Here is a 23,091-nt window from a genome sequence, read left to right on the forward strand (position 1 = left end):
GTTCATTTCATCCTATTCTGGGACCGCCACTGTTGAAACAAGTTCAAATATTTTGAAACTCTTCACCGTTCTTTTGAACCATCTAGGCCAGCATTTGACGGCCGCAAAAAAAGGACATAAACAAGTGCCTACTAATCAAAGCTATTATATCTGTTATGCGATGCCAATAAATTAAAAAAAAAGTGCAAAACCTAAATACAGAAGCCAACAAAAACCGAATTTTTTGCCCCGGTAAGCGTGCCGATACTGGTCGAACAAAAAACCAGTCCGCCACCCGAAAAAAAGCTCCTCTCACGACATTCCGAATCCAGCGCGCTTTCAGAGAGCCCCCACCACGCATTCGTCTAAGTTGAATAGGCAGACGACGTTCACTTGTTATATTGTGTTACGTAATAGCTACCCCCTCCTCGGAATTACCCCCACCCGTCGGCCGTCTGCCGTGCCGCCGTGGATGATGCTGCCTGTGAGAACGATGCCGACGTTTTTATATGCCATGTTGTTAGTATACTTTTTACTATCCATCAGAGCGCAGCTTTTTTGATACGTTTTTGTTTTGTTTTTTGCCGCGGCGACCGCTTTTCTCGAACTCGCCGCAAACATTTAAAGTGACTTTATTTTTCGAAATATACGGTGCATTCGGAAAGTGTATTTATGGACTTTTCTGCGGTCGCGATAAGTCGCTAAACTGGAGTCGAGGTTGGACTTTCGCACGGGAGGATTGGATTTTCACAATCCTCCGATGCTGCTGGAAAACAACACCAACTACAGCCACCTGCAAAGGTCCATCGACACCCTCAGATCTCTGGGCGATCGGCTCGGCGACCGAAACGTCGATTTGCGGCTGAACCTCCATCAGGACAGGATAGATCGGGGCTATGACAGGACCAATCAGATGAGCAACGGGCTGGAGCTCAACTTGAGCTTGAACCCCGACAGGCTTCTGCAGGAGAGGATGCAGCAGGAGCGGAGCCTGGAGCGGCTGTTGAACGAAAGGACCATGCAGGAGCAGAGGATGAACCTGGACCACGGTCTCAGCTTGGAGCGGCTCAACCTGGAGCGGAGTCTCACCCAAAGCTTGGATAGGAACCTCAATATTTCCCAGAACCAAGACAGGGGCTACAACGACAGAGCCAATCTGATGAACGACAGGGCTTTGATGGATAGGAACCTCAACTCTCTAGACAGAAACGTAAACAATATGGATAGGATGAGTTACGGGAACGACAGGTTGGCCGACCGCCTGAGGATGGACGGCAGTGATATGAGGCATAGTGATATCAGTAGAGACATGAATAGGGACATGGGTAGGGACGTAGGTAGAGATTTGAATAGGGACGTTAACAGGGACTTGAACGATATGAAATACCGGGAGTACAAGGCGCATTTGGAGAATCTTAGGTCGGAAAGTTCAAGGTCGCTGGAGAGAGGGAACGAAGACGATAGGGGGACGACGCCGACGACGCCACCCACTCCGTTATCGGTGGGTGAGAATTTCCAGGAGGAAAAGGTAAGAAGAGATTCGATTTGATTTGATGCGTGTTTTGACCTTACGCTGTGATTTATGAAAGTTCGTTAATAGAGAATGATCTTTTCTGGTTTGATGGATGAATTAATGGTATTAGTTCGAATTCATTAATATTTCTGCATCTGAAATGAACGTAGGATTTGTGTTTTTCGAACAAACGTCGAGGTTTTCTGATATTGAAACGTTAGGCGAGGAAACGAAGTTAATTTCTATAACATCGTTACTTTTATCCAGTTAATGAAAGAGTGGAAACATCAATTTCTTTCAGGCAAAGCGTCTCAATTCACGAATTTAGGTTAATGTTAGTCTTGAACACATATATAAGTATTAAAATGAATGAAATAAGTAACTTCATTCCTCGATAATGAAGGTACGTTCTAAATTAATTAACATGCCCAATTATTTGAACAATGTTTATTTCGTAATGTTATTTTTCCTGGAAAAACGGTATATTAGAAATCATATTGAATAATAATATGTACCTAATTGTGGCTTTCACAGAAAGTGTTGATAAGAATGATAAAATTTTAAAAATTTGCAAAAATTGTAAAACATTCTCAAACTACAAATATCCTGAAACACTAACTGTAAATTACAAAATGCAAAGTTACCACTGCATTCTTGACGTAATTAAATACTAAATTGTTATTTCAAAAGGCATTCAGATACAGGTACCCGTCCCTCATATCTATCATATTTTTATTATCCAAATATTCATGATGAATAGCACGAAAATAGCTTCAAGGTCGTAACACAAGAAAACATTATGTAAATCCTCTTCCTCTTTCACGAAAAATCATTAATAATTGTCGAAGCCGATAATGAGCGTCTAACCCAACACTAAAATAAAATTTCGATGACTCTTTACGGTCTGTTAAACTCAGTGATAATAATGACTTACACGCGTAAATAATATGTAAGCATGGATTGTATTTTACTTTAGAAATGTGTCACAAATTAGTCAGTTGTATCGTTATCATTGCACCTGAATTGTTTGTGGAATAGTTCATAATTTTCTGATGATGCTAGTTCTGTTGGCGAAACGTCAGTCGAGAAAGCTCGCGGGTGAATAATACGGTGAGCAGTTATTAGTAAAAAGATAATTGATTATTTCAACCTTGTTCAAATATTTTTGTGTCTACATACGTTTGACTCAAGAAATAATTATTAGTTCGCAATTTATGTCGTAATAACTTTATCAAATTATGTGTATATGTGCGTATTTTATATGGCTTATCTTCTTGGTAATTACGATGATTATTTGAAAATGGGGCACGTTTAGAGATATAAAATTTATTAGAAACACTGTATGAGGAGAATATGTTTCGTTCGAAATGTACTTTTATTTAGTATAACAAATGATGGGTTCGTCAGAAGTGGAAGAAAGTGAAATTTCCAATAGCTATAACAATTTTAAAATATCAAACGTATCAATATAAAATATAACACATTTCCATGAATTATTTTTACAGAAAAATCACCTGTAAAAATACGAAATCAAAACAAGTCAATAAGAAAATGATATGCGTATCAATATATCATCGAAAATGTGATATTTATAATGCTAAATATTTTTGCTAATAATCTACAAATAGAGGTATATAAAGATTCTTCGAGGAGCCGTAAAAGGTGCAAGTTTCGACACATTATTATTACCTACTATCACTTATATCGTTTTTTATTTTATTAAATTTTTTGCATTCATTCAAAATTTGTCTTTTTCATTTTTTCTTTTTCTCTTAATAGATTCTGAACCTGAGAATCAAAACCTCTGATAATCACCAGGAAACATTGTCAGCCTCCTTCAAACAAAAGTTCTTTTTTGAGACTTCCATTGACAATAAATTCAAAAAGTTACCCCCTACATAGGAATAATCATTTTCAAATCATTAAATGAATTATTTTGAAACCTGATATTGTTATTTCGTTGCATAAACATTATGTCATCGTCCATATTTGCTCACTGCGTGTTTATCGAAAACTGTTGTGACGTCACGAGATATATGCGAATGTCATTACAGTATGTGTATGTTTAAGGTTTGAATGAAGATGTGTTCAGTTCAGTTTTCAAGGCATACGCAAGTAGTTTACAACAGGTGGACTCTTTTGTTGTTATGGAATATTTTGATTAGAATAGGGACTGGGTATTTCATCAAATTCAATTATTGAAAGCGTTTCTAGAGTTCAAATTTATTTTTTTTTAGCAAGGAGAAAAAAATCAAGCCATATATTTGAGTGTATCGTTATGTTTAGTTAATAAATGAAGTTTTCTCAAACTTCATTAGGTATGAATGCATGTATTTCTTTATTACTTTTAAATGAATGTGGTGAATTCACATCAAACTGATCCTCCACATATTCGTCATTATAGTTACAAACAATTTATTTGGTGCATATAATACTATATAATAGTTTTTTGAAACTTTTTTCATTTTCTGTATCATTGAATTTTCACACTGCTTGCACAGAAATGCCTGAAACTATTAACGATTCCTAAAAAAACCACTTTTCCCTTGCCAGCTCCGTGTTTTAAATATCTGGTGACGTCACGCCCCGTTCCGCCAAACCTCTTCTTGGAGGCTGTTTTCTGAAGAATCGGATTCACTCAAATAATTTTTCTCATCAACATTCCTCAAATTACGTGATTAGTTCATTTTTACAATAAAAAAAATGAAAATGACCCTATTCAGTGATCGTATAGTTAGCTCTTCCTTGAAAGTTTTTCATTTTTCTATAGCTCCTGAATAGAAATAGTTAATTGGCCGATAATTGATGAAAATCAATTATAAAAATTATGAGTAACTCTCCATTGTGATAGTTTGAAACCCCCTTCAGGTAATAATCGTAATTTTTTTCGAAACCAGCAAAAAACTTGTTATATTATCAATCGATTTATTGTTCGTTTGAGTTTCCAACATTGAAATCCTCATCAAAACACCCGTTTTAGTGAAAAACTACTTGTAGCTTTTGCAATTTTGTAATTTAAAATAATAATTCAATAGTTCGTTTTTCCCCGTATACTGTCGAAAATGATTTCGCTCACATAAAACTAACTCTAAACACTTCTGTGTTGCTAATTGCGACCGAACAAAATATAAAATAATATGCAAATTTTCCTTCGGCGTTCTTCCGACTGACTCGTTTGGAACTGAATAACCTCGTTCATAGACTTTGATTGACAGCTAAAAATTTTCGAAATATCGCCCAGGGCGCTCGGTCCATCCCACAGACTTGCCTGATGCGTACCTCTGTTCCGAGATAAGCGGCATCGAAAATTACCAGGCAATTTTTAGGCGATCAGACAAGTCATGTATTAATTTAAGAAAGGAGATTACGAGATTAGATTGTTTCAGAGTTAGAAGACCTTGAAAAGTATCAAGAAGTGAGATAATTATTCTTCTAGAAATGTTGCCTGCTAATGTGATTAATAAGTTTTGTCGGAGTTTCTTGTTTGTGTTGTTGTTTCCTGCTCTTTACAGAGTGGACGAAGCACGACAAAGAATATTCGTCAGTTGTTATTGAATGCTGTTGTAGTGAAGGAATTTAACAATTTCAATGTCTTTTACAATTATACCACTTGCTTATACTAGTATCTCCAACCCTCTTTTTATTGGATATCAACGGATTAATGGAAAACACCACGAATCCAAACATGAACTTTTATAAATGCTGATAATCTTGAACTTTCTTGCACTAAAACGATCAAATTTGAAATGACGTGGAGTGATACTATGAGGATCTTCACTCCGAGTCATATTTTCATTTGCCTCATACAGGGTCTACAAAAAATGCAGATACTTTGATCTCATGAAAAAATGAGTGGAACTCATTTTTTTCAAATGGAACACTCTGTATATTTCAACATTTTTGAGCTCTACATCCAATTTTAGATTAACTTTGTTCAGATAATAATATTTCTAATTTGAACAATGGTATAACAGTTTTGGGATACTTTCATGCATTTCCAAATGCTTCTCTGCACGAGGCTGAAAGGGAGATAGATATACCCTACGTGACAATTTGTCGAATTCTTAATAAGCATAAATGGCATCCCTATAAGTTCTACTGTGTCCAACATTTGAAAGAGACTGATTTACCTCGTAGAGTGGAATTCTTTGAATGGTTACTTGTCAAGACTCAAGAGGATCAACATTTCCTTGACAATATCATATGGACAGATGAGGCCAAGTTCACAAAAAATGGAGTTTTCATTAGACACAACAGTCATTATTGGGCGCCAGAAAATCCCCATGTTGTCCGCCAAACCGGTTTTCAAGAAAGATGGCAATTCAATGTATTTTGTGACATAAAGAATGAGTCGATTTTTTATATCGAGTTTCATGATGATAATTTGAATGCATCAAAATATGAAGATTTACTGAGGAATGGAATTCAAATGATTTTAAATAATAGACCAGGAAGAGAACGTGTATGGTACCAAATGGATGGTGCTCCACCCCATAATTCTCATTCAGTCAGCGAAGCTTTAACCGAAATCTTCGAAGACAGATGGATTGGTAATAATGGACCTTTTCGTTGGCCTCCTAGAACACCAGATGGCAATCCATTAGATTATTTTGTGTGGGGTTTCATTAAAAATATGGTTTACTCTACTCCAATAACAACAATGAAAGATATGAAATCGAGAGTTACAACTGCTTTCAATAGTTTGACTCCAGACATGATCAGAAGCACTACACATGACAATCTTTTGAAGAGATTACATGTTTGTTTAAGTAGAGGTGGAGATGTGTTTGAACATATTCTGAAATACACTGACGATTAAATTAACTCATTAATTTATGGGTTTATTATTTTCAGTTCGTGTTTCAGCGTTAATAAAACTATTGTTTGAAGAGAAGTTTCATTCGATGGTTGAGGAGTATTTTAATAATTATCTTTTCATTGTATTATCTGTGACTAATTGAGAAACATCAAACGAAATCTGTTTTACAAAAATGAGTGATGAACAAGGAAACCATGTCAATTTCCGTTTGAAACAGTTTATCTCGAAAACGGTTCAAAATAGAAATAGCATTATCTGAACAAAGTTAATCTAAAATTGGATGTAGAGCTCAAAAATGTTGAAATATACAGGGTGTTCCATTTGAAAAAATTGAGTTCCACTCATTTTTTCATGAGATCAAAGTATCTGCATTTTTTGAAGACCCTGTATGAGGCAAATGAAAATATGACTCGGAGTGAAGATCCTCATAGTATCACTCCACTCCATTTCAAATTTGATCGTTTTAGTGCAAGAGAGTTCAAGATTATCAGCATTTATAAAAGTTCATGTTTGGTAAAAAAAATTTCGAAATTAATTTATATCTTCTAAACGGTAATAGATAGGTATAGGAAAATAGTATATGAATTTGTTGACAAAGTGATAATGAATCATAATATATTATATACGGGGTGTTCCATTTGAAAAATCAAAGAAGCCGCTACTTTATAGTAGAAGCGACAACGCTGCTTCGTCTAAAATATTTTAGGCGTGTAGGTCATATTGACTTATGCATACTGTGGAATTTTCAGGTTGATCCGTTGAATAGTTTGCCAGAAACGGCTAATTAATGCTCATCATGAAAAGCCCTGTATTAATGAGGATCTAGAGGTAACCAGGTCCAATTCAATGCCACAAAAACCCATGCATCGGTTTTCTCCAAGAAAATAAATGTCTCCAAAACGGATATAGCAATGTCGGGACGGACAATTCCGCTTTCTGCTTCGATAAGTTTATTGGAGGTTGAAATGGAAACCAATATGTCTTGGCACCATCATGTCGCTGAAATTGCAAAGGCTTGGAACACTGTTACGAACCAAGAAATTGTGCAGACCTCAGCAACGTTTGATGCTTTATAAACACAGATCAGACCTTTCTTGGAATTTATATATTTTATCCATAATTTTCAAATCTATTTTGTTTCTTCATTGTGAGCCTTTTGAGAATCGTTAAGAAAATGTCAATTGAATGTGACTGTGTTATATATTCAGCATATTTTTTTCAACGTTTTATGTAATTGTCTGCATTTGTGTTGACATACTTGACATACTAAAGTGAAACTTTATTTCAAACATCAGTCAGTCTCCCACGAAAGTTGGTGATTTCATTTCTGTCTGGATACAAAAAACTTTCAATATCAGACGTACCTAACGGGTTGGAACTATAAATGTACTCTGAATACTTGAATAAATCCTGTCTATTCTTTAATCACCGGCTTCATCAAATTAATTATTAGATTTTACATTTTAACACCTTATTAAAATTGCCATGCGAAATTATTCGCCTCGATGGCCAGTATTTATTAAAATAAAAGCTCTTGATAACCTTCAGTTGATCTGAATTGAATGTATAAAGAGAAAAAATTCAGGCGTTTTTATCATACAACTTGCATTCAGAGTATCATTAGGCTAGGAATTTAAATAAAATAATGATATTCAGGCATATTTAATGTAGACAATTAATGAAATACAGCACGTTAGCACATTACCCTGAGCAAAGTATGGCATTGTTGCAAATGAACATAATAATTATTAAAATGAGAATTGAACTTGAAATTTAAGTTTGATATCGTACATACATGAATTCTGAATCCGATATTTTCGTATATCATTCGATAAAAATATTGACTAGAGAGTAGAAGAACGTATTTGAATAAACTTTATAAAATACGTATTCTGATAAATTTTATCACAGGATTTGAAAAATAAGATTAGAAATTGAATTGGAAAATCCCAAAAAAATTGTGTGTGTGTACTTATCTATATACGCAAGAAGTTTTAACATCTTTAGCGTAACAAGATGAAAACCTTTCTAAAAATGTTATCCTTCGCATTATCCTACGTTTGTGGAAAAGAAGACACTAATAATAGAAAAAAAAGGTATTTAATACATTAAAAATTTCGTTATAAAGCATTATTTAAATTGTTTGTTTAAATTATTTGAAATTTCAAGATTACTTCAAGAAAGAAACGTTTAATTTAATTGAATATATGTAATAATTTAAGTTTTCCAGACTCTAATAATTGTTATTTGTACCTATTATTATTTATTTTATTGTTTTCACACTCATTACAGATCCAATAATAATGTAAAAATGTATTTTAGTTTATGATGTAAATAAATAATACATACCATCAACTAACCTCAAATTCTACAAACGTACTCAAAGTAATCTATTAATAGGTAATTTCTGGGAAATTTTCGGCTAATTTGTGTTTGAAAAATAATTGTGATGACTTTATTTCCATTACATATAAATAGGACAAGTTATAATTCAGGAGTTTAGAGTATGTGGAAAATGATGTTTGAACTACCTAAAACTCGCCAAGGAAAAAGTTTGAGACAGAAATATTGGACAACGAATTTCCTCGGGAACTTCTCATTACACTTTTGTTTTGCCGTGGAGGACGTTTCCCGTGAACTTTCACAACTGTATGTACATTATACGAAAGTCTTCACCCCTATAATTATAATAAAGTTCCTACAACAAAGAGGGGATTAAAAAGTAGTCAAAACTAATTTAACCCGACACACTGTTGCAAGGGTTAAAATAATAGCGAGATGCTGGAAACAAAAAGAAACGTTGTGAAAAAATGCACAGAACAATTTGAATTTCTCTTGTGCTCGTAATGTGACCAGAATACGGGGAATGTAGTAAGTAACCAGTGGTGTAGTGAAGAATTTAGGTATAGGGGGTATGTTCACAAAAAATAAACGTGAATTATTGTGTTTTGAGAAAAATGTATTCGTCCACATGAATGTTATCGTCCTCAAAATGGTGCCTACTATATATTATGCACTTGTGCTAGCGCTTCAGCCCTCGAAACACTTCTAAAACTCGATCTTTGGATAGTCTTCGGCTGTTTCAGCGATGCCCACTTTATATTATCTGTGCTTCTACAATGGCGACCCTTTGAGGTTTTCTTCAATTTTGGAAATGGGCAAAGTCACAGGGAGGCATTTCTGGCGAATATGGAGGCTGGGGCATCGTTACAATCTTGTTTTTGGCCAAAAATTCAAGAAAAATCAGTGAAGTTCAAGCTGTTGCGTTATAGTGGTGCTAAAGCCACAAATCCAGTAGTTTTTTTGGATTAATTCATGCAAATCATCAGCGGCTATCCTATTTTACATATAGACAAAGTAAACAATGAATATAGCTGAAAATTCAATAGTACGTCAGTGACATGTATACCAACATAGAAAATGACAAGCAGACTTTTCAAACCCATTTCAAAATCATTTCTGAACATACCTTGTACAGGTTATAAATGTATTTTTAATCATTGAATAGCTATAATAATAATCTATATTGTTATGAATTATTGTATCAAATATGGAAACTAATAAAACATTTGTACAATTTAACGAAATATAAAGAAGAAAGAGTATCTGGTTGGGGATATTTTCAGGAAAAAAGGCTTATTTTTTCATTGAAGCCCAACAACTTTTTCGAAGAATTTATTCTATCTACAACTGAATATTTATTTATAAATATTTGAGCATGATTCGGAAGGTGAACAAAATGAGTGTATAATTTATAACAATAATTGATTCTATTGAGTTTTGTTTATGAACTTTGATAAAGTTGTGTAGAACAATTATAAAATAAATCACTCCTCTCGCAGATAAATCAGTATCACAAAATCATTCCTATTGAATAAAATGAATTTTTCAGTTTATTTCTCAATTCAAACTCCTCAAGCCCTTTTGTGAATAATTCTCTATTCATTATTGAATTTGTTCTCGAATTTGTAAAATGGATAAGTAAACAAATCGAATAAGGTTCAGGACTGAAAGTGGTAATAGTTTTGGAGTTCATTTAATACTAGTAACCAAAGCAACAAATCATGTGAAAAATTTTCTTTTCAATGTGCTAATTTAAGAACTGAGCCCAACCTAGAATAATCTAACTACGGCAATGCTTATAATAAAATGAAAATGCAAATGCTAGCCGTAAAGCACTAGTGGTATATCTTTAGTAGGACAATAACCAACACCTTTGTATTATATCTTTTGTATGTGTGAATAGTTGGGGCAGTTTCTGTTTTGTGGACGGGTGGAAAAATCTTCGTAAGGAGTGCTTTTTTAAAAATACTGGGAACTATCGCGAATACAATTTGTAAATGGTTGCACTTTGTTGAAAATTGATCAGAATGAGTAAATCTGGAAACAATTTGAAACTTCTCAACGGGGTCAGATTGCTGGAATGGTTAAAAAGTTAAGGGCAAAGAAAGGGTTTCGGTGTATAAATACGATAAACTGGATATTCAACAGCGAAATGATTAAACATTGAAAATTAACATCACTAACCTTCTCCATAAGGTTTTGAACAACTTTAAGGTTAATGTAATTGCGTTTTAATGCATACAAAAGTATATAGTAAAACTACACAAAAGTATATAGTAAAACTACTTGATGAATCGGAAATTCGCATTGATAAATGCAGAAAAAAAACTATTTATTATAAACAAATTCTCCTCATTTGATTATGATATATGTTTTGATTTTAACACCATTGTTTTTCATCGTGGTGAATTTACACACCCTCAGATGTAAATTCACAAGCTATTTGGAAATTCAAACTGTCACCTCTGGAAAATGCCAAATCATATATTTTTCAACATATTCCACACTTATATACGGTTTGACCTTGCCAAATTAACGGGTAAACCCTAATTATCACTCAGAAATTGAAACCACTTCTCTTTTTATGATCATGTAAATTTTAAATCAGTTATAATCCTATCACGCTTTATTATAATGCAATTTTCCTGGTAATTTCAGGTGATTACAAACTGGTAACAGTCTGTGTAATTCATGGTTTTATGTGTGAAATAATTCCAGAAACTACGAAAAGTAGAAGGAAGCTTCAAAAAAATCCAAACTCATACCAATCAGGTTTCTTGCTAAACATGGACTCGATTGGGATCCCACTTCATGATATCACCGTCTTTGAAAATACTGACATTTTCACAAATCCAATTGAAACTAATGCTTCTGAAAAATCGACTTCTTGCGGCATCTGTTGGTTAAAAGATGAACTTTTTGCCTGGGATTGAGTAGGCCTCTACACTACTACCACTACTTCTCTCAAAAGTGAATATTCACAAGTTTTTTTTATATTCCAAGGAAATTGGAACGGTTATTTGACATTGCCATTGCCAATATTTAAATTTAATGTGTTTCATCGTGTTGATGCATCTCTGTAAACTTTGGTAAAGAGAAAGTAGGTTAATAATTTCTATGTTTTGTCATTGAACATCAAAACTTGGCTAGTGCGTGCCATCCACAACTCAAATTGTAGATCTTCGAAGAACTGCAATATTTATATACTATTCAGTAGTTTGGAAAAAACTTGAGAAAAGAATTCATTGAGTTGTCAAAACCGAACTGTCATTTTTACTGAAGGAAGAAAATTCGGGAAAAATAGGTTATGAATGTGCTAAACACAGATATCATCTATTTATCGCCTGCGATCTGGACCAGGGTCACAGACAACTTGTCAAGTCTTACGGTAACAATCAAATCATGAACGATAAACATCCAGCAAAGTACCTCTACAAACTTTATATTGGCCAAACGGGAAGAAGTTTTTTTCGAAGAATAAAAGAACACGCGATTAATTTGTTGAATGTGATGACCGATTCCACATTTGCAAACCATCTTTTGACACAGTTCAACCACGACGATGGAATTATTACATATCGAAGAGAAATGTTTGAAATTCAAATCTTTTGGAATGCTTAGAAATTAATATAATTGAGAATTATGAGAATTTACTGAGTGACCAAATATAATTGAATTCTTCTCATCATCTGAATCTGTTTCATAATATGGAAGTTGGTAATAAGTTTATAATATGTCCTTTCAATGAGTTGCTGAAAATTTTCATTAATGATGTTTAAATTTGTAACTAGTTTTTATTCAGGTGAAATTATAAGTCATAACGTGGGTAGGAAATTATATGATCCATATAAAGCACAAATCGAGTGAAATTTAGTCAGTTTGAAACCACTTAAGGAAGATAGTGTACAGCGAAGGTTCCAAAAGTATTGTTTGCAAAAGCTCTGCCGGAGCTACGAATTTGATCCGCCCTGTAACATTTAATAATGTCGATTATGAATCTGATTATCTGCTATCCAAGAACACGGGTGGGAAACACAATTCACTGGTCATTTAACGCGTCATACCTCCGACTCCAGCTAGTCAAACAAAGACTTACCGGTTGGTGGTGACCTTCTAAAATTTCAATAGCGCAGGGTCACGTTCAATGCCTCTAAACGCCTACTTGAATATTTATTATTTTGAATTTGCTAATTAGAGTTGAGTGCATATATAACTTCCGTATCAGGGAACACCATTGGGTTTCGTAATTATCGAATTTGCAAAAAATAGGAAATTAGAATGAAGTGGATAACAATTCGTCAATAAGACAGAACTTTTTCATGAAGCCTGTTTTGAAATTCAAGGTGTAAAGTTGCTGGACTGAATTTGACTTGCAAGTTTTTTGCCGAGGTGATTTTTTATGTTCTCAGTTTTTTAAATAAGTTAATTCTTGTCTTGATATTTAATTTTTTCGATCCACTTTTGGGATATAATAATCTCACTTGCTATACCCTTTAGGCACCGTACTACATTCTTTATTAGACATTGAATATCTCATTTATTTATTTTATTTATTCATTTACGGCGTTGCCTATATTTTCAAAATAATTAACAAATTCACACATATCATGTACTATAACTATAAACTAGATGTAGAGAAAAAATATAATAGTTTATAGTTTAAAAAAACTAAAAAACACGCTTTTAAAGAACATCGAACTGAAAAGTTGAAAATATTTTTTTAAATAAAACAATAACGAACGAAAAATACGAAGTAAAGAGAAAATTTGCAGTAATAATTTCCAAAAACAATTCAGTCTTGATGTTTTGATTTGAAGTTTCATTCAAAATATTAATGGACTGAAAATATTTTTTCAGGGAATAATCTTATTTTTCAAATTAATTTTTTGATTTGATATGTATGTCAAGCACCTTAATTCTAATTTTTCGATTTTTTCAAATATTAGAGTAACTGAATTTTTCAGGTGTACATTTTACAATAAAATTTTCATTGTTGAAATCCATATTCTGGTTTGCTTTCAAATAATCGAATTAGATTTTGAAATGTATCTTCCGTTTCGTTCAAAACTTTTTTCTGTACCTACTGAATAACGGGTAATTGTAAATATTTAAATATTTCATCTGTAGTAAAAAATTTCGCTAGCACTCATAATTCCTAAAATATGTTTTTTATTTTGATTTTCTTTTGAACAACCTATGAATGAGGTTACGTATAGCGGCATCTGCCCGCGGATAGCTCAAGCAATAATTGATAGTTACTTACAGCGCCATCTGCCTGCAAACAGATCAAGCAACAATTGTTAGTTCCGTACAGCGTCATATGCCCACGAGTAGATCAAGAAATATCAATGAGGTTACCTACAGCGCCATCTGCCCGCGAATAGATCAAGCAATAATGCCGATAATTCTGTGAAAACAGTTCCCGAGCTTGAGAGTTACAAACAAACATACATACATGCATACATACATATATACCGATGAAGCTAATATAAAGCGAGTAAAAAAAGAAAGGCAAAAATAAGTCAATCAATTACAATCTTTTCAGTACTTTTAAATGATTCCAAAGACGAATTAAAAAGTTCTAAATCCACATTGTAAGTGTTAGAAAGCCTCAAAATTCTACCTATAGACTCATTCTGGCCATAGTTAGTATGAAGGGCGAAGGGCATCAAATTGTGGAGTTGTATTCGATTATTAAGCTAACAATTGAGCAGTTTATGATATTTAAGGAAGAGAGATAAGTCCTCTGCAGATCTAAGAGTGCAGTCCATAAACCTAATGCCTAGGTAAGGGACGGCTGCCTGAACGAATTGTTCCTTTAGAACTTTAGATAATTAGTCAAGCATCATTTACAACCTGGAAAATCGTGTCATCTCTTACGAATTCACTCTGTTCGTTAGTTGCGTGGCAATTGCGAGATAATTGAAGCCGCTAAATTTTTAATCATCTCGACAATAAATGTTATATTTTAATCTAAATAATCTACAGCGCGTACTGTGCATGTAGATCGGTCACCAAGGCTATGTTTTTAACAATTTCACTGTGTGCATTTTATTTTTTATGTCACGGAATATCGCATTGCCTGCGACAATAATGAATTAGTAGGATTTTTTCAACGGCCCTGCGAGAGTTAGAACAACAATTGGCGAAGGAAATAGGAGTATTCGTTCCCCGGTGAGTAATCAAAGGGAGGGTGTATGAGTTATGATGCATTTTTATCGTCGCGCTTTCATATTCTCCATTAAAATAATTTAAAAGTCTCATTGTCTATGGGAAAAAAGGAAAAAGAGTTGTTTGATTTTAACAAATGCGTATTCTCTGCTGTATGGTAAACATATGTTATAATTATTGATTCAAATCAATAATAGCAGTTCTTTATCTAATAAAAACATACACAGGATGATTAACAAGGAAAAAATTGAAAGAATGAAAATTAGCAACGAAAATTGAATTTTCAATTTTGAAAATCTTTAGAGAGTGAACAAACTGAGCATCACAAACTCTATAGCATGATGTATTTATTGGCTCTACACCCTAGTGGTTGAACTCAAGCATTTATGGGTCTGATAGCCAAAGAATAAACCAACGACCTCTATCAACAAACTAAGCTAGCTGCTAAGATTTCCATGTTTCGGAGTAACAGGTGCAATGAAAATCACTCCACTCAGTCTGTGGAGGAACGGAGATCAGATACTTTTTTGGACCTCGTGAATCCGAAAAACGTTTGACACCAATTTTCAGAAATGCTCGGCAAAACAAGCAAACTAACAACATAATAGATAGTACACCACCTATTATTTCATTTTTTTCTTGATTTTACACACTAATATTTCATGTTCTTGAGTTAGACAGCGACTTCCATTATTTTGTCTTCTCTACGTTTTTTTACGTGTCAACTTGAGAAGTACCTACATTTTTCAACTCTTCGATTTCTTATTTGATACGTTGAACAAAATTAATCATTTGCTTCATCTTCATCTGTGGAAATTATCAATAACCTTTGATTTTAAGGAGAGAATTCTAAGATACCCTGTACATTTGTTCTCATCATATCAGTATCTCGGTTTATTATGTTTTCGACTAGTGAATCTGACCAAATTTTCGTTCAATACACCATCATGCAAATATGACTTGCATAACCATGATGTGTCACCATATTTGTTAGGAAAACCGTTGTTGAAAATCCAATCATATAATTATTCAATCGGAATTCCCTCAGAAATTATATAGCCTCCTACTTTAAAACACTGAATTCTTGCGTGAAACCTTTGTCATCAAAACTTGGGAAAATTTATTTCGAGTGAAACAAAATTTTCTGAAATGAAATATTCAAGACACGTTCTTTTTACATACGTCTGGATATTTCACCACATATTTTTGACACCTCGGAGGTTGACATTTTTCGATGTATCCAAACAAATTCATAGTTTATTTTGGAGTGAACCGTCACATTGTGAGCGATATTTCAAATATATGATCTAATTCAGCCTTAGTAGGGTATATAGAGTGTGACCAATTTTTAATGGAAACACCCCCCTAAAATTTGAAGTTGTAAACTGATTTTTATATATTTTTTTTTTAATGTCAAGTACTAAAAGGTCAACCTTGGGACAAAATTTGAACTATTTATTAAAGTTTCAGGGCATGATATTACAGTTTGACACTTGTGAAAGACTTAAGTATACTATTGTCAACAATATTCACCTTACAGTTCTTCGATTTTTTTTGTGTCATGGCTGCAAGATTGAGCGTAAGAGAGAAAATTGAAATTGTATGCCTTTCGGGAGATGACGTTAGAAGTGCTAGAGAGGTTTGTAGAGTATTTAATGAGAGACATCCAGATCGTCCTCGTATTAGCTGCGGTACGGTAAATAAAATAAATAAAATATTCAATGAAACTGGTGCAGTATCAAAAATGATGTTAAAATGTAATCCTGTACAAAGAGGAAACAGGAATAACAGGAATGATCAAATCATTTTAGATTATTTCGGAAATAATCCTAATGCCAGTATAAGGAATGCCACTTTAGATTTGAATATTCCACGAGAAACTATTCGGAGATGTCTCAAGGCGAAGAATATTAAACCTTTCAAGCCAAAATTTTTACACACACTTCAAGACGGCGACGAAGCAAGACGCCTGGAATATTGTTTATGAGACCAAGGGGAATATTTAAACAATAGAAATTTCCTAAAAAAATATTATATACTGACGAAGCCACTTTCACTACAAATGGAGTAGTGCCATCACAGAATTGTCGCTATTGGACAGCGGATAATCCTAACTGGGTAATAAACTGTAAAAGCCAATATTCCCAAAAAATCAACGTCTGGTGTGGGATATTGAACGAACGAATTATTGGTCCTTTGTTTTTTGAGGAAAATATTAATGCGCAGAGGTTTCTAGAATTTTTAAACACAGAGTTTTGGGATGCTATTCAAGAGCTGCCAATCAATGACCGATCAAATTTAATTGTCCAGTTAGATGGGTGTTCAGTTCATTATGCCAGAGCTGTGAGGCAATGGCTTAACGAACATTTTCCATACCGATGGATAAGCCGTGGTAGTCCGTTTATAGAATGGCCACGCAGATCTCTAGACCTCACAGTTTTGGACTTTTTTCTCTGCGGACTTCTCACACAAAAGGTTAACAAAAACCGCTCAAGAGATAGAAATGAACTTTGTGCAAGAATTCGACAGGTATGTGCAGATATTAGCTCTCAAGAACTAAGGAACGTAATCACAAACATTCGTAAGCGCTATGACACATGTATCGAAATACGTGGTGGATTAGTAGAGGTTACTAGAATCAATTGTTGCACTGAATCGAAACATTTCAATAATTAGTTATTAGTTACGTTTATTAAAATTTTTTGCTTCGTTGTAAGTTGAATTGTGTGAATGTAATTCCGTTATTTTCATTAAAAATATTTTCTCTATTTGTTTTTTTTTCATCTGGCGGCACTTTATTGTTGAAATCATAAAAAAAATGATATATTGTGACTGTTAGCTGTGTGAGTTTTCGAATTTTTGAGTTGTCATAACTTTGTTAATAATGAATATTCTTTCATGAAAATTTGGTCACACCTATTTAGAGGCACTCTGAATCCAGTGGCGTAGTGATTTTTTCAATAAAAAAATCGCTAATAAAAAATCCCGATTTTCGACTAAGAAAAAATATCGTAGTATGCCCTGAAACTTTAATGAACATTTCAAATTTTGTTCCAAGGTAGACCTTTTAGTACTTGACATTTAAAAAAAAAAATATTAAAATCGGTTTACAACTTCAAATTTTAGGGGGGGGGTTCCATTAAAATTGGGTCACACTGTATAAAATTTCCGAAAAGGTGTTTATGGTTTATTAGAGCGTTAGAAATATTATTATACAGACTTTGCTATCTAATTAAAAAAAGTAATAGATGCAGCCAGTGAAATCATCTGTTCTTACATTGATTTTGTTCCGCCACATTTGTTTACTTTGGAAAAAAGGATCTTTCAGTGCTAAATTCTACTTCATATTTTGAATTTTTGTTTGTCAGAAATTTGATGTAAAGGTATGTAGCAAAGATGTTTGAGAAAGCTGGAAAGTAGCAAACAAAATGACGAGAAGTTAGAATTTTTGCAATTTGAATATTAAGAAATGAGTAAAAAAAACCTTCCGCTCCAAAATCTTGTGACGAAACACCCTGTATGTCATATGTTGTTTCGTAACCAACCTCTAGTTTTTAGTACGAAAGATTTCGACGTGGAAGGTGTCTTAAAAGATGTGCGGCCGAGTGTAAAATAACCGGAATGACCTTACCCAATAATTACATGGTTTTTCTGTGATTTTATTCAGTTTTGTTGTGGTTCTTTAGGAATTGTGTCATAGCCGTACGTGCGAAACAAACTTGAGAAATGAAATACGTTTTTTGAAACGCACGGATCAGTTTTTAATTTCGAACTGGTTAACGTTCATTATCGAAAATATGTTGTTGGAAAGTTAGATTCCTAGATTTCTAATTAAATTATTTGTTGGTGAATGGATTTCTTTGTTTCCTAAAACTGTAGTAGGACTGCTTATATTATTTAATCAGTGAGAAAAAACATGGCAAAATATTTTCCTACGATTGTTAACCTCCTCTTTGTAGACAAATGAAGCAGCAGTTACAAGAGACAGAAAAATAACAGCCTCATTTTTCAGTAGATATTTAAGCTGCCTCAAACTAGGCGAGTATTTTGGCAAACCATGAAAAACTTGGTTTCGATTTTTTTTGGAAGCATTCAAATGCAGAATTTTAAATTTAAAATTACTTAACAATTGCCTGGATTAACCTAGATGATAAGACAATTGATCTACAGTTGAGATGCATTTGTAATACAGCTGAGTAGCATTGATGAGATTTATGTAGATCAACCCACCCTTTTTTGAAAAGTGGAACACCTTTGTGCTTTGGTAATTTGCCAACCAGTTCAATACAGAGAAAAGCTGCTCCCACATATTCTATTGATTAACCATATTTTTTGGGAACTGAACAATTTCAGAGTTGATGTGCATCATTTGTTTACCATTGTTATCGAGCAAATAAGTAAGTAATTATCTTGGCGTGATTGACGCTTTTATAATCCCGTAAATATCCCCCAGTCGAATGGTCAACATCTAGTGTAATTTCCCGTTAGATCGTTGATCATTAGATTTGCGAATATTAAATTTAATTACCGTCTGTGATCCCAGAACCAGTTTTTGCCTCCGAATACAAATCCGATCGGACGTTTGAACACCAACCTGATACATGCACTTTCGAATATTTTATTACACTGACAGTTCATTTACGAGGGATGAGCGGGAAGTTATTTCAAATTGAAGAACTATTCATTTCTCGCTGAAAGTTTTAACGGAATGGACGTTTTGTCTTTTTTGAAAAAAAACCTTCTCAGCAACGATAGAATTGACGGATGCTTAAATGTTAGAACTTTTTTGTCACTTCATCTATTACTACGTGGGTGATCCCAGAAGTGTGGCTGAATATTTCACATGTTTCAAAATATGTGAAACATTTTTTACGTAATTGCGATTGAAATAGTATTATTTTCTGCCTGAAGGATTTGATATTGGTGTATAAATCAGGGAGAAGCTGATTTTCTCCTTGCAATCTCAAATTCAGTTCGTTCATATGATTTGTCAAGTCGACATAGAAGGCTAACTTCCACATCCATTCACTATTTTCTAAATCGGCAAAAGGGCGCTGCTTCTCATTTAAAAAAAACTCGATCTCTGCTCGAAGTTCAAAAAAGCGCTTAAGGACTTTTCCGCAACTAAGCCAGCGTACGGCAATATGATATGGTAAATCATTTTCTCCAATCTGTTGAATAAACTCGCGGAATTGTCGGTGATTCAGCTCGGTGGATCTGATGAAGTTAGCAACTGATATGACTGGTTTTAGAACTTCAGACATATCCAAACATTTTCCGCACAAGGACTGTTGATGAATGATACAATGTAAGACTGATGGTTTTGAACCACCATCATTCTCTACAGCCTTTGACACAAGTGCAACCACTCCTTTATTTTTACCATACATATTTTTGCCTCCATCAGTTGTTATAGATTTCAAATTTCTCCATCGAAGGTTCTTTTTATTAATGGCATTTTCAACTCCCTTTGAAATATCTGCCCCAGTTATCGTGCCGTGAATACTATCAATATCAAGAAGTTCTTCATACACTTCATAGCTTTTATCTACTCCGCAATTAAAAATCAACACCTGAGCAGTATCTGACACATCCGTTGACTCATCCAATGCTAGAGAAATCCACTCATGATGTCCATTTTTGTCAGACAGTTGATATGATATATTTTCTGCGATGTCTTGCACCCTCCGAGCCACGGTGTTTGCTGACAAACTGACACTTTTAAATAAATTTACCTTTTCGGGGCATATTTCTTCGGCTACTGCAATCAAGCATTCATTTATCATTTCTACATCGGTGAATGGTTTGCCACGTTTTCCGATTTCAAGAGCCACACGAAAGCTGGCGTAAGTTGCAGGCTCTTGTTCAGTATTCGCGTTGGTAAACAAAGATTGCTGCGATTTGAGTCCGCGTTTCAAAGCTTCAAATTTTTCCTTCCGCAAACTTCCTGTATACTTGGGGTAACTTTGAAGATGTTTCGATTCATAGTGTCGTTTAATGTTATAGTCTTTGAGATCAGCTATGGTTACTCAATCACTCACAATCACTCAATCACAAAATACTGAAAGTTCCATTTTTCTTCGCCTTTCCTACGCAGACTAACTCGCAGTTGCGCCACTAGCCTTTTTATATTTTCCCTTGGAACAAACTGAAAAAATCATTATGGCCCGAAGGCCATAATGACTGCTCTAAGAGAATAGTTTCTACAGAGTTGTCCTGTACCAACTTTTGTTCTGTTGAAGCTGTTCAGCGATTTTTTCTCAGAGGATCCTTGTAACTTTTTTTTGTGAGTTCCTAGAAATACTTTCTTATTCAACTGTGTGTGCTTTGGTGATCCATGTCCTCATCCAATTCCATACCAGTTGTGAAACTAAACATGGTGCTAAATATTATTATAAAAACATTCTGGATGTTAATAGGTCTTAACTGAGAAGATTTTATATGTTTCGCAAACAAAAAAAGTTGTGAAATTAATCCCCGAAATCGAAATTGTAGATTAGCATGCAAGCAACTCCAGACGAACTGAATTGATTGATTTTCGGTGATGTATTGCCTCATGTGAACTTTTGTTTTTCAGGTTTTCGGATCAAAAGCTGAACTCCAACTTCACACGCAGGCGCATATGAGAGAAGCGAAACCTTACAAGTGTTCGCAGTGTTGCAAAGCATTCGCCAATAGTTCCTATCTGTCACAACACACGAGAATACATTTAGGTATCAAACCGTACCGGTGTGAAATTTGCCAAAGGAAATTCACTCAACTTAGTCACCTTCAACAGCATATTCGGACGCATACCGGAGACAAACCTTACAAGTAAGTTGTTTCGACTCGATAACTCATCAACAGAAGTCTGCAAACTTCGATTTTGAGAAAATGTTTTGTTGTCCTCAGTTAATTTGACGTGTTGATTATGAATGCGAATACCTACTCTCATCTCCAAGTTACAGTTCTCTAAAGTTCCGAAAATTGCAACAACTACAATATAAATTATAGAAAAACAACAGTATTCATTCACCACATCAGTTCCACATCTTATTTCCTATAACAATTTATTCACGGAGCTACTTTTTGGTGATAAATCTACTTTTTTAGGGTTAACCTCATAGTTGGCACCACTGATAACTGTCAACATTTCAACATTTAATCAATTGTATTTGACATACCTAAGTGTTGAGACCTTCATTTGTTTTTTTGACGCATTGGCGTTTATGCCAGTGTTTTGATAGTTCAATTCTGTAATCAATTTTATATGTAATACAAATGATGCAGAAATTATCTCTCGCTTTGACTAAATTTGAAAATTCGTTTAAACTCATGTTTAAACCACACGTCAAAACGGACATTCAAATCATACGAATTTGGAAAAGTGGTCGTTGACAGTTACCAACCGTTTTTTCCGAAATGTCACTAGCATATAACCTTAAAATGAAGAAAAGTCACTAGAAAACGAATCATCTGTTAAATTAAGTATTTTCTGAATTTAACTGAATTATTAAACTGAAATGAGTTAAATAAAGTACAGTCAACAGAATAACTTATATCACAATGTTGTTGAGAGGATGTTGAAAACTCTACACAGCGTTCTGCCTGTTTTGTAGTTGAAATTAACATCAAGGACTAGTTTAACTTGAAAGAATGCCCTTTGGTCTCATTAATAGCAAGCTATTTAGCAGAGATTGATAAAAAATAATGATTACAAAATGAGGACATAAAAAATCCATCTGAATTGAACTATGGTAACCTTATTAGTTTTTATCATTGGCTTAAACTCCTCCTTGACAGAAATGGCATGTAATTTTTGCATATCATTTGTTGAACAAGCACGTGTACATGAATATAGATTTTGACGCAAAAAATCGATTGTCACAAATTGAACTATATGCATTTACATTATGAACCTAACTGACTATACTTTTCCTGCTTATTTGAATATGCATATGGTTCATATTTTTATTGGCAAGGTCGACGTAGCAATAATCTAGACAGGGTATGAAAAAACTTTCACTATTTCATTTGTAGCGTCTTTATAACGAGATCTTCATTATATTAATTTTTTATTCGCATAATTGTGAATTTCAATATATGGAAACGTATTCCTCGCCTTTAATTTCATCTGCGTTTAGAGATAATAATTATGAAACCTTTCTGAAAAGTTCAGGTACCTTCTTGTCGAGAATTCCGAGAATTCTAGCCAAGATTAGTCAATCTTTCTGAATGCTTCTATGTGCACAATTAATTACAACATTAAGCAGTGCATAATGGTGTT

At 33.9% G+C, this 23,091-nt stretch overlaps 2 protein-coding genes across 5 annotated transcripts in view; both read left to right on the plus strand.

Moving 5' to 3' along the window:
• The window catches only part of LOC111507278 (zinc finger protein rotund), a 312,056-nt gene that overhangs the window by 283,868 nt on the left and 5,097 nt on the right, over positions 1–23,091 (plus strand). For 3 of the 4 annotated variants that reach the window (XM_074180541.1, XM_074180626.1, XM_074180577.1), the window contains exon 6: positions 21,403–21,638. In XM_074180541.1, the coding sequence (XP_074036642.1) occupies positions 21,403–21,638 (236 nt within the window). Of the gene's footprint in view, positions 1–510; positions 1,508–21,402; positions 21,639–23,091 lie in introns of those variants that run through there. The other variant, XM_074180494.1, reaches the window with a different exon arrangement.
• The window catches only part of LOC111507279 (vesicle-associated membrane protein 3), a 32,159-nt gene continuing 19,730 nt past the window's right edge, over positions 10,663–23,091 (plus strand). The window contains exon 1 of the mRNA XM_074181013.1: positions 10,663–10,675. The gene's annotated coding sequence lies outside the window, so the exon portion shown is untranslated. The remainder of the gene's footprint in view (positions 10,676–23,091) is intronic.

This window comes from Leptinotarsa decemlineata, unplaced genomic scaffold (genome assembly GCF_025532065.1).
Source record: "Leptinotarsa decemlineata unplaced genomic scaffold, Ldec_3_MD MMD2_P_RNA_scaffold_1, whole genome shotgun sequence".
Lineage (NCBI taxonomy): Eukaryota > Metazoa > Arthropoda > Insecta > Coleoptera > Chrysomelidae > Leptinotarsa > Leptinotarsa decemlineata.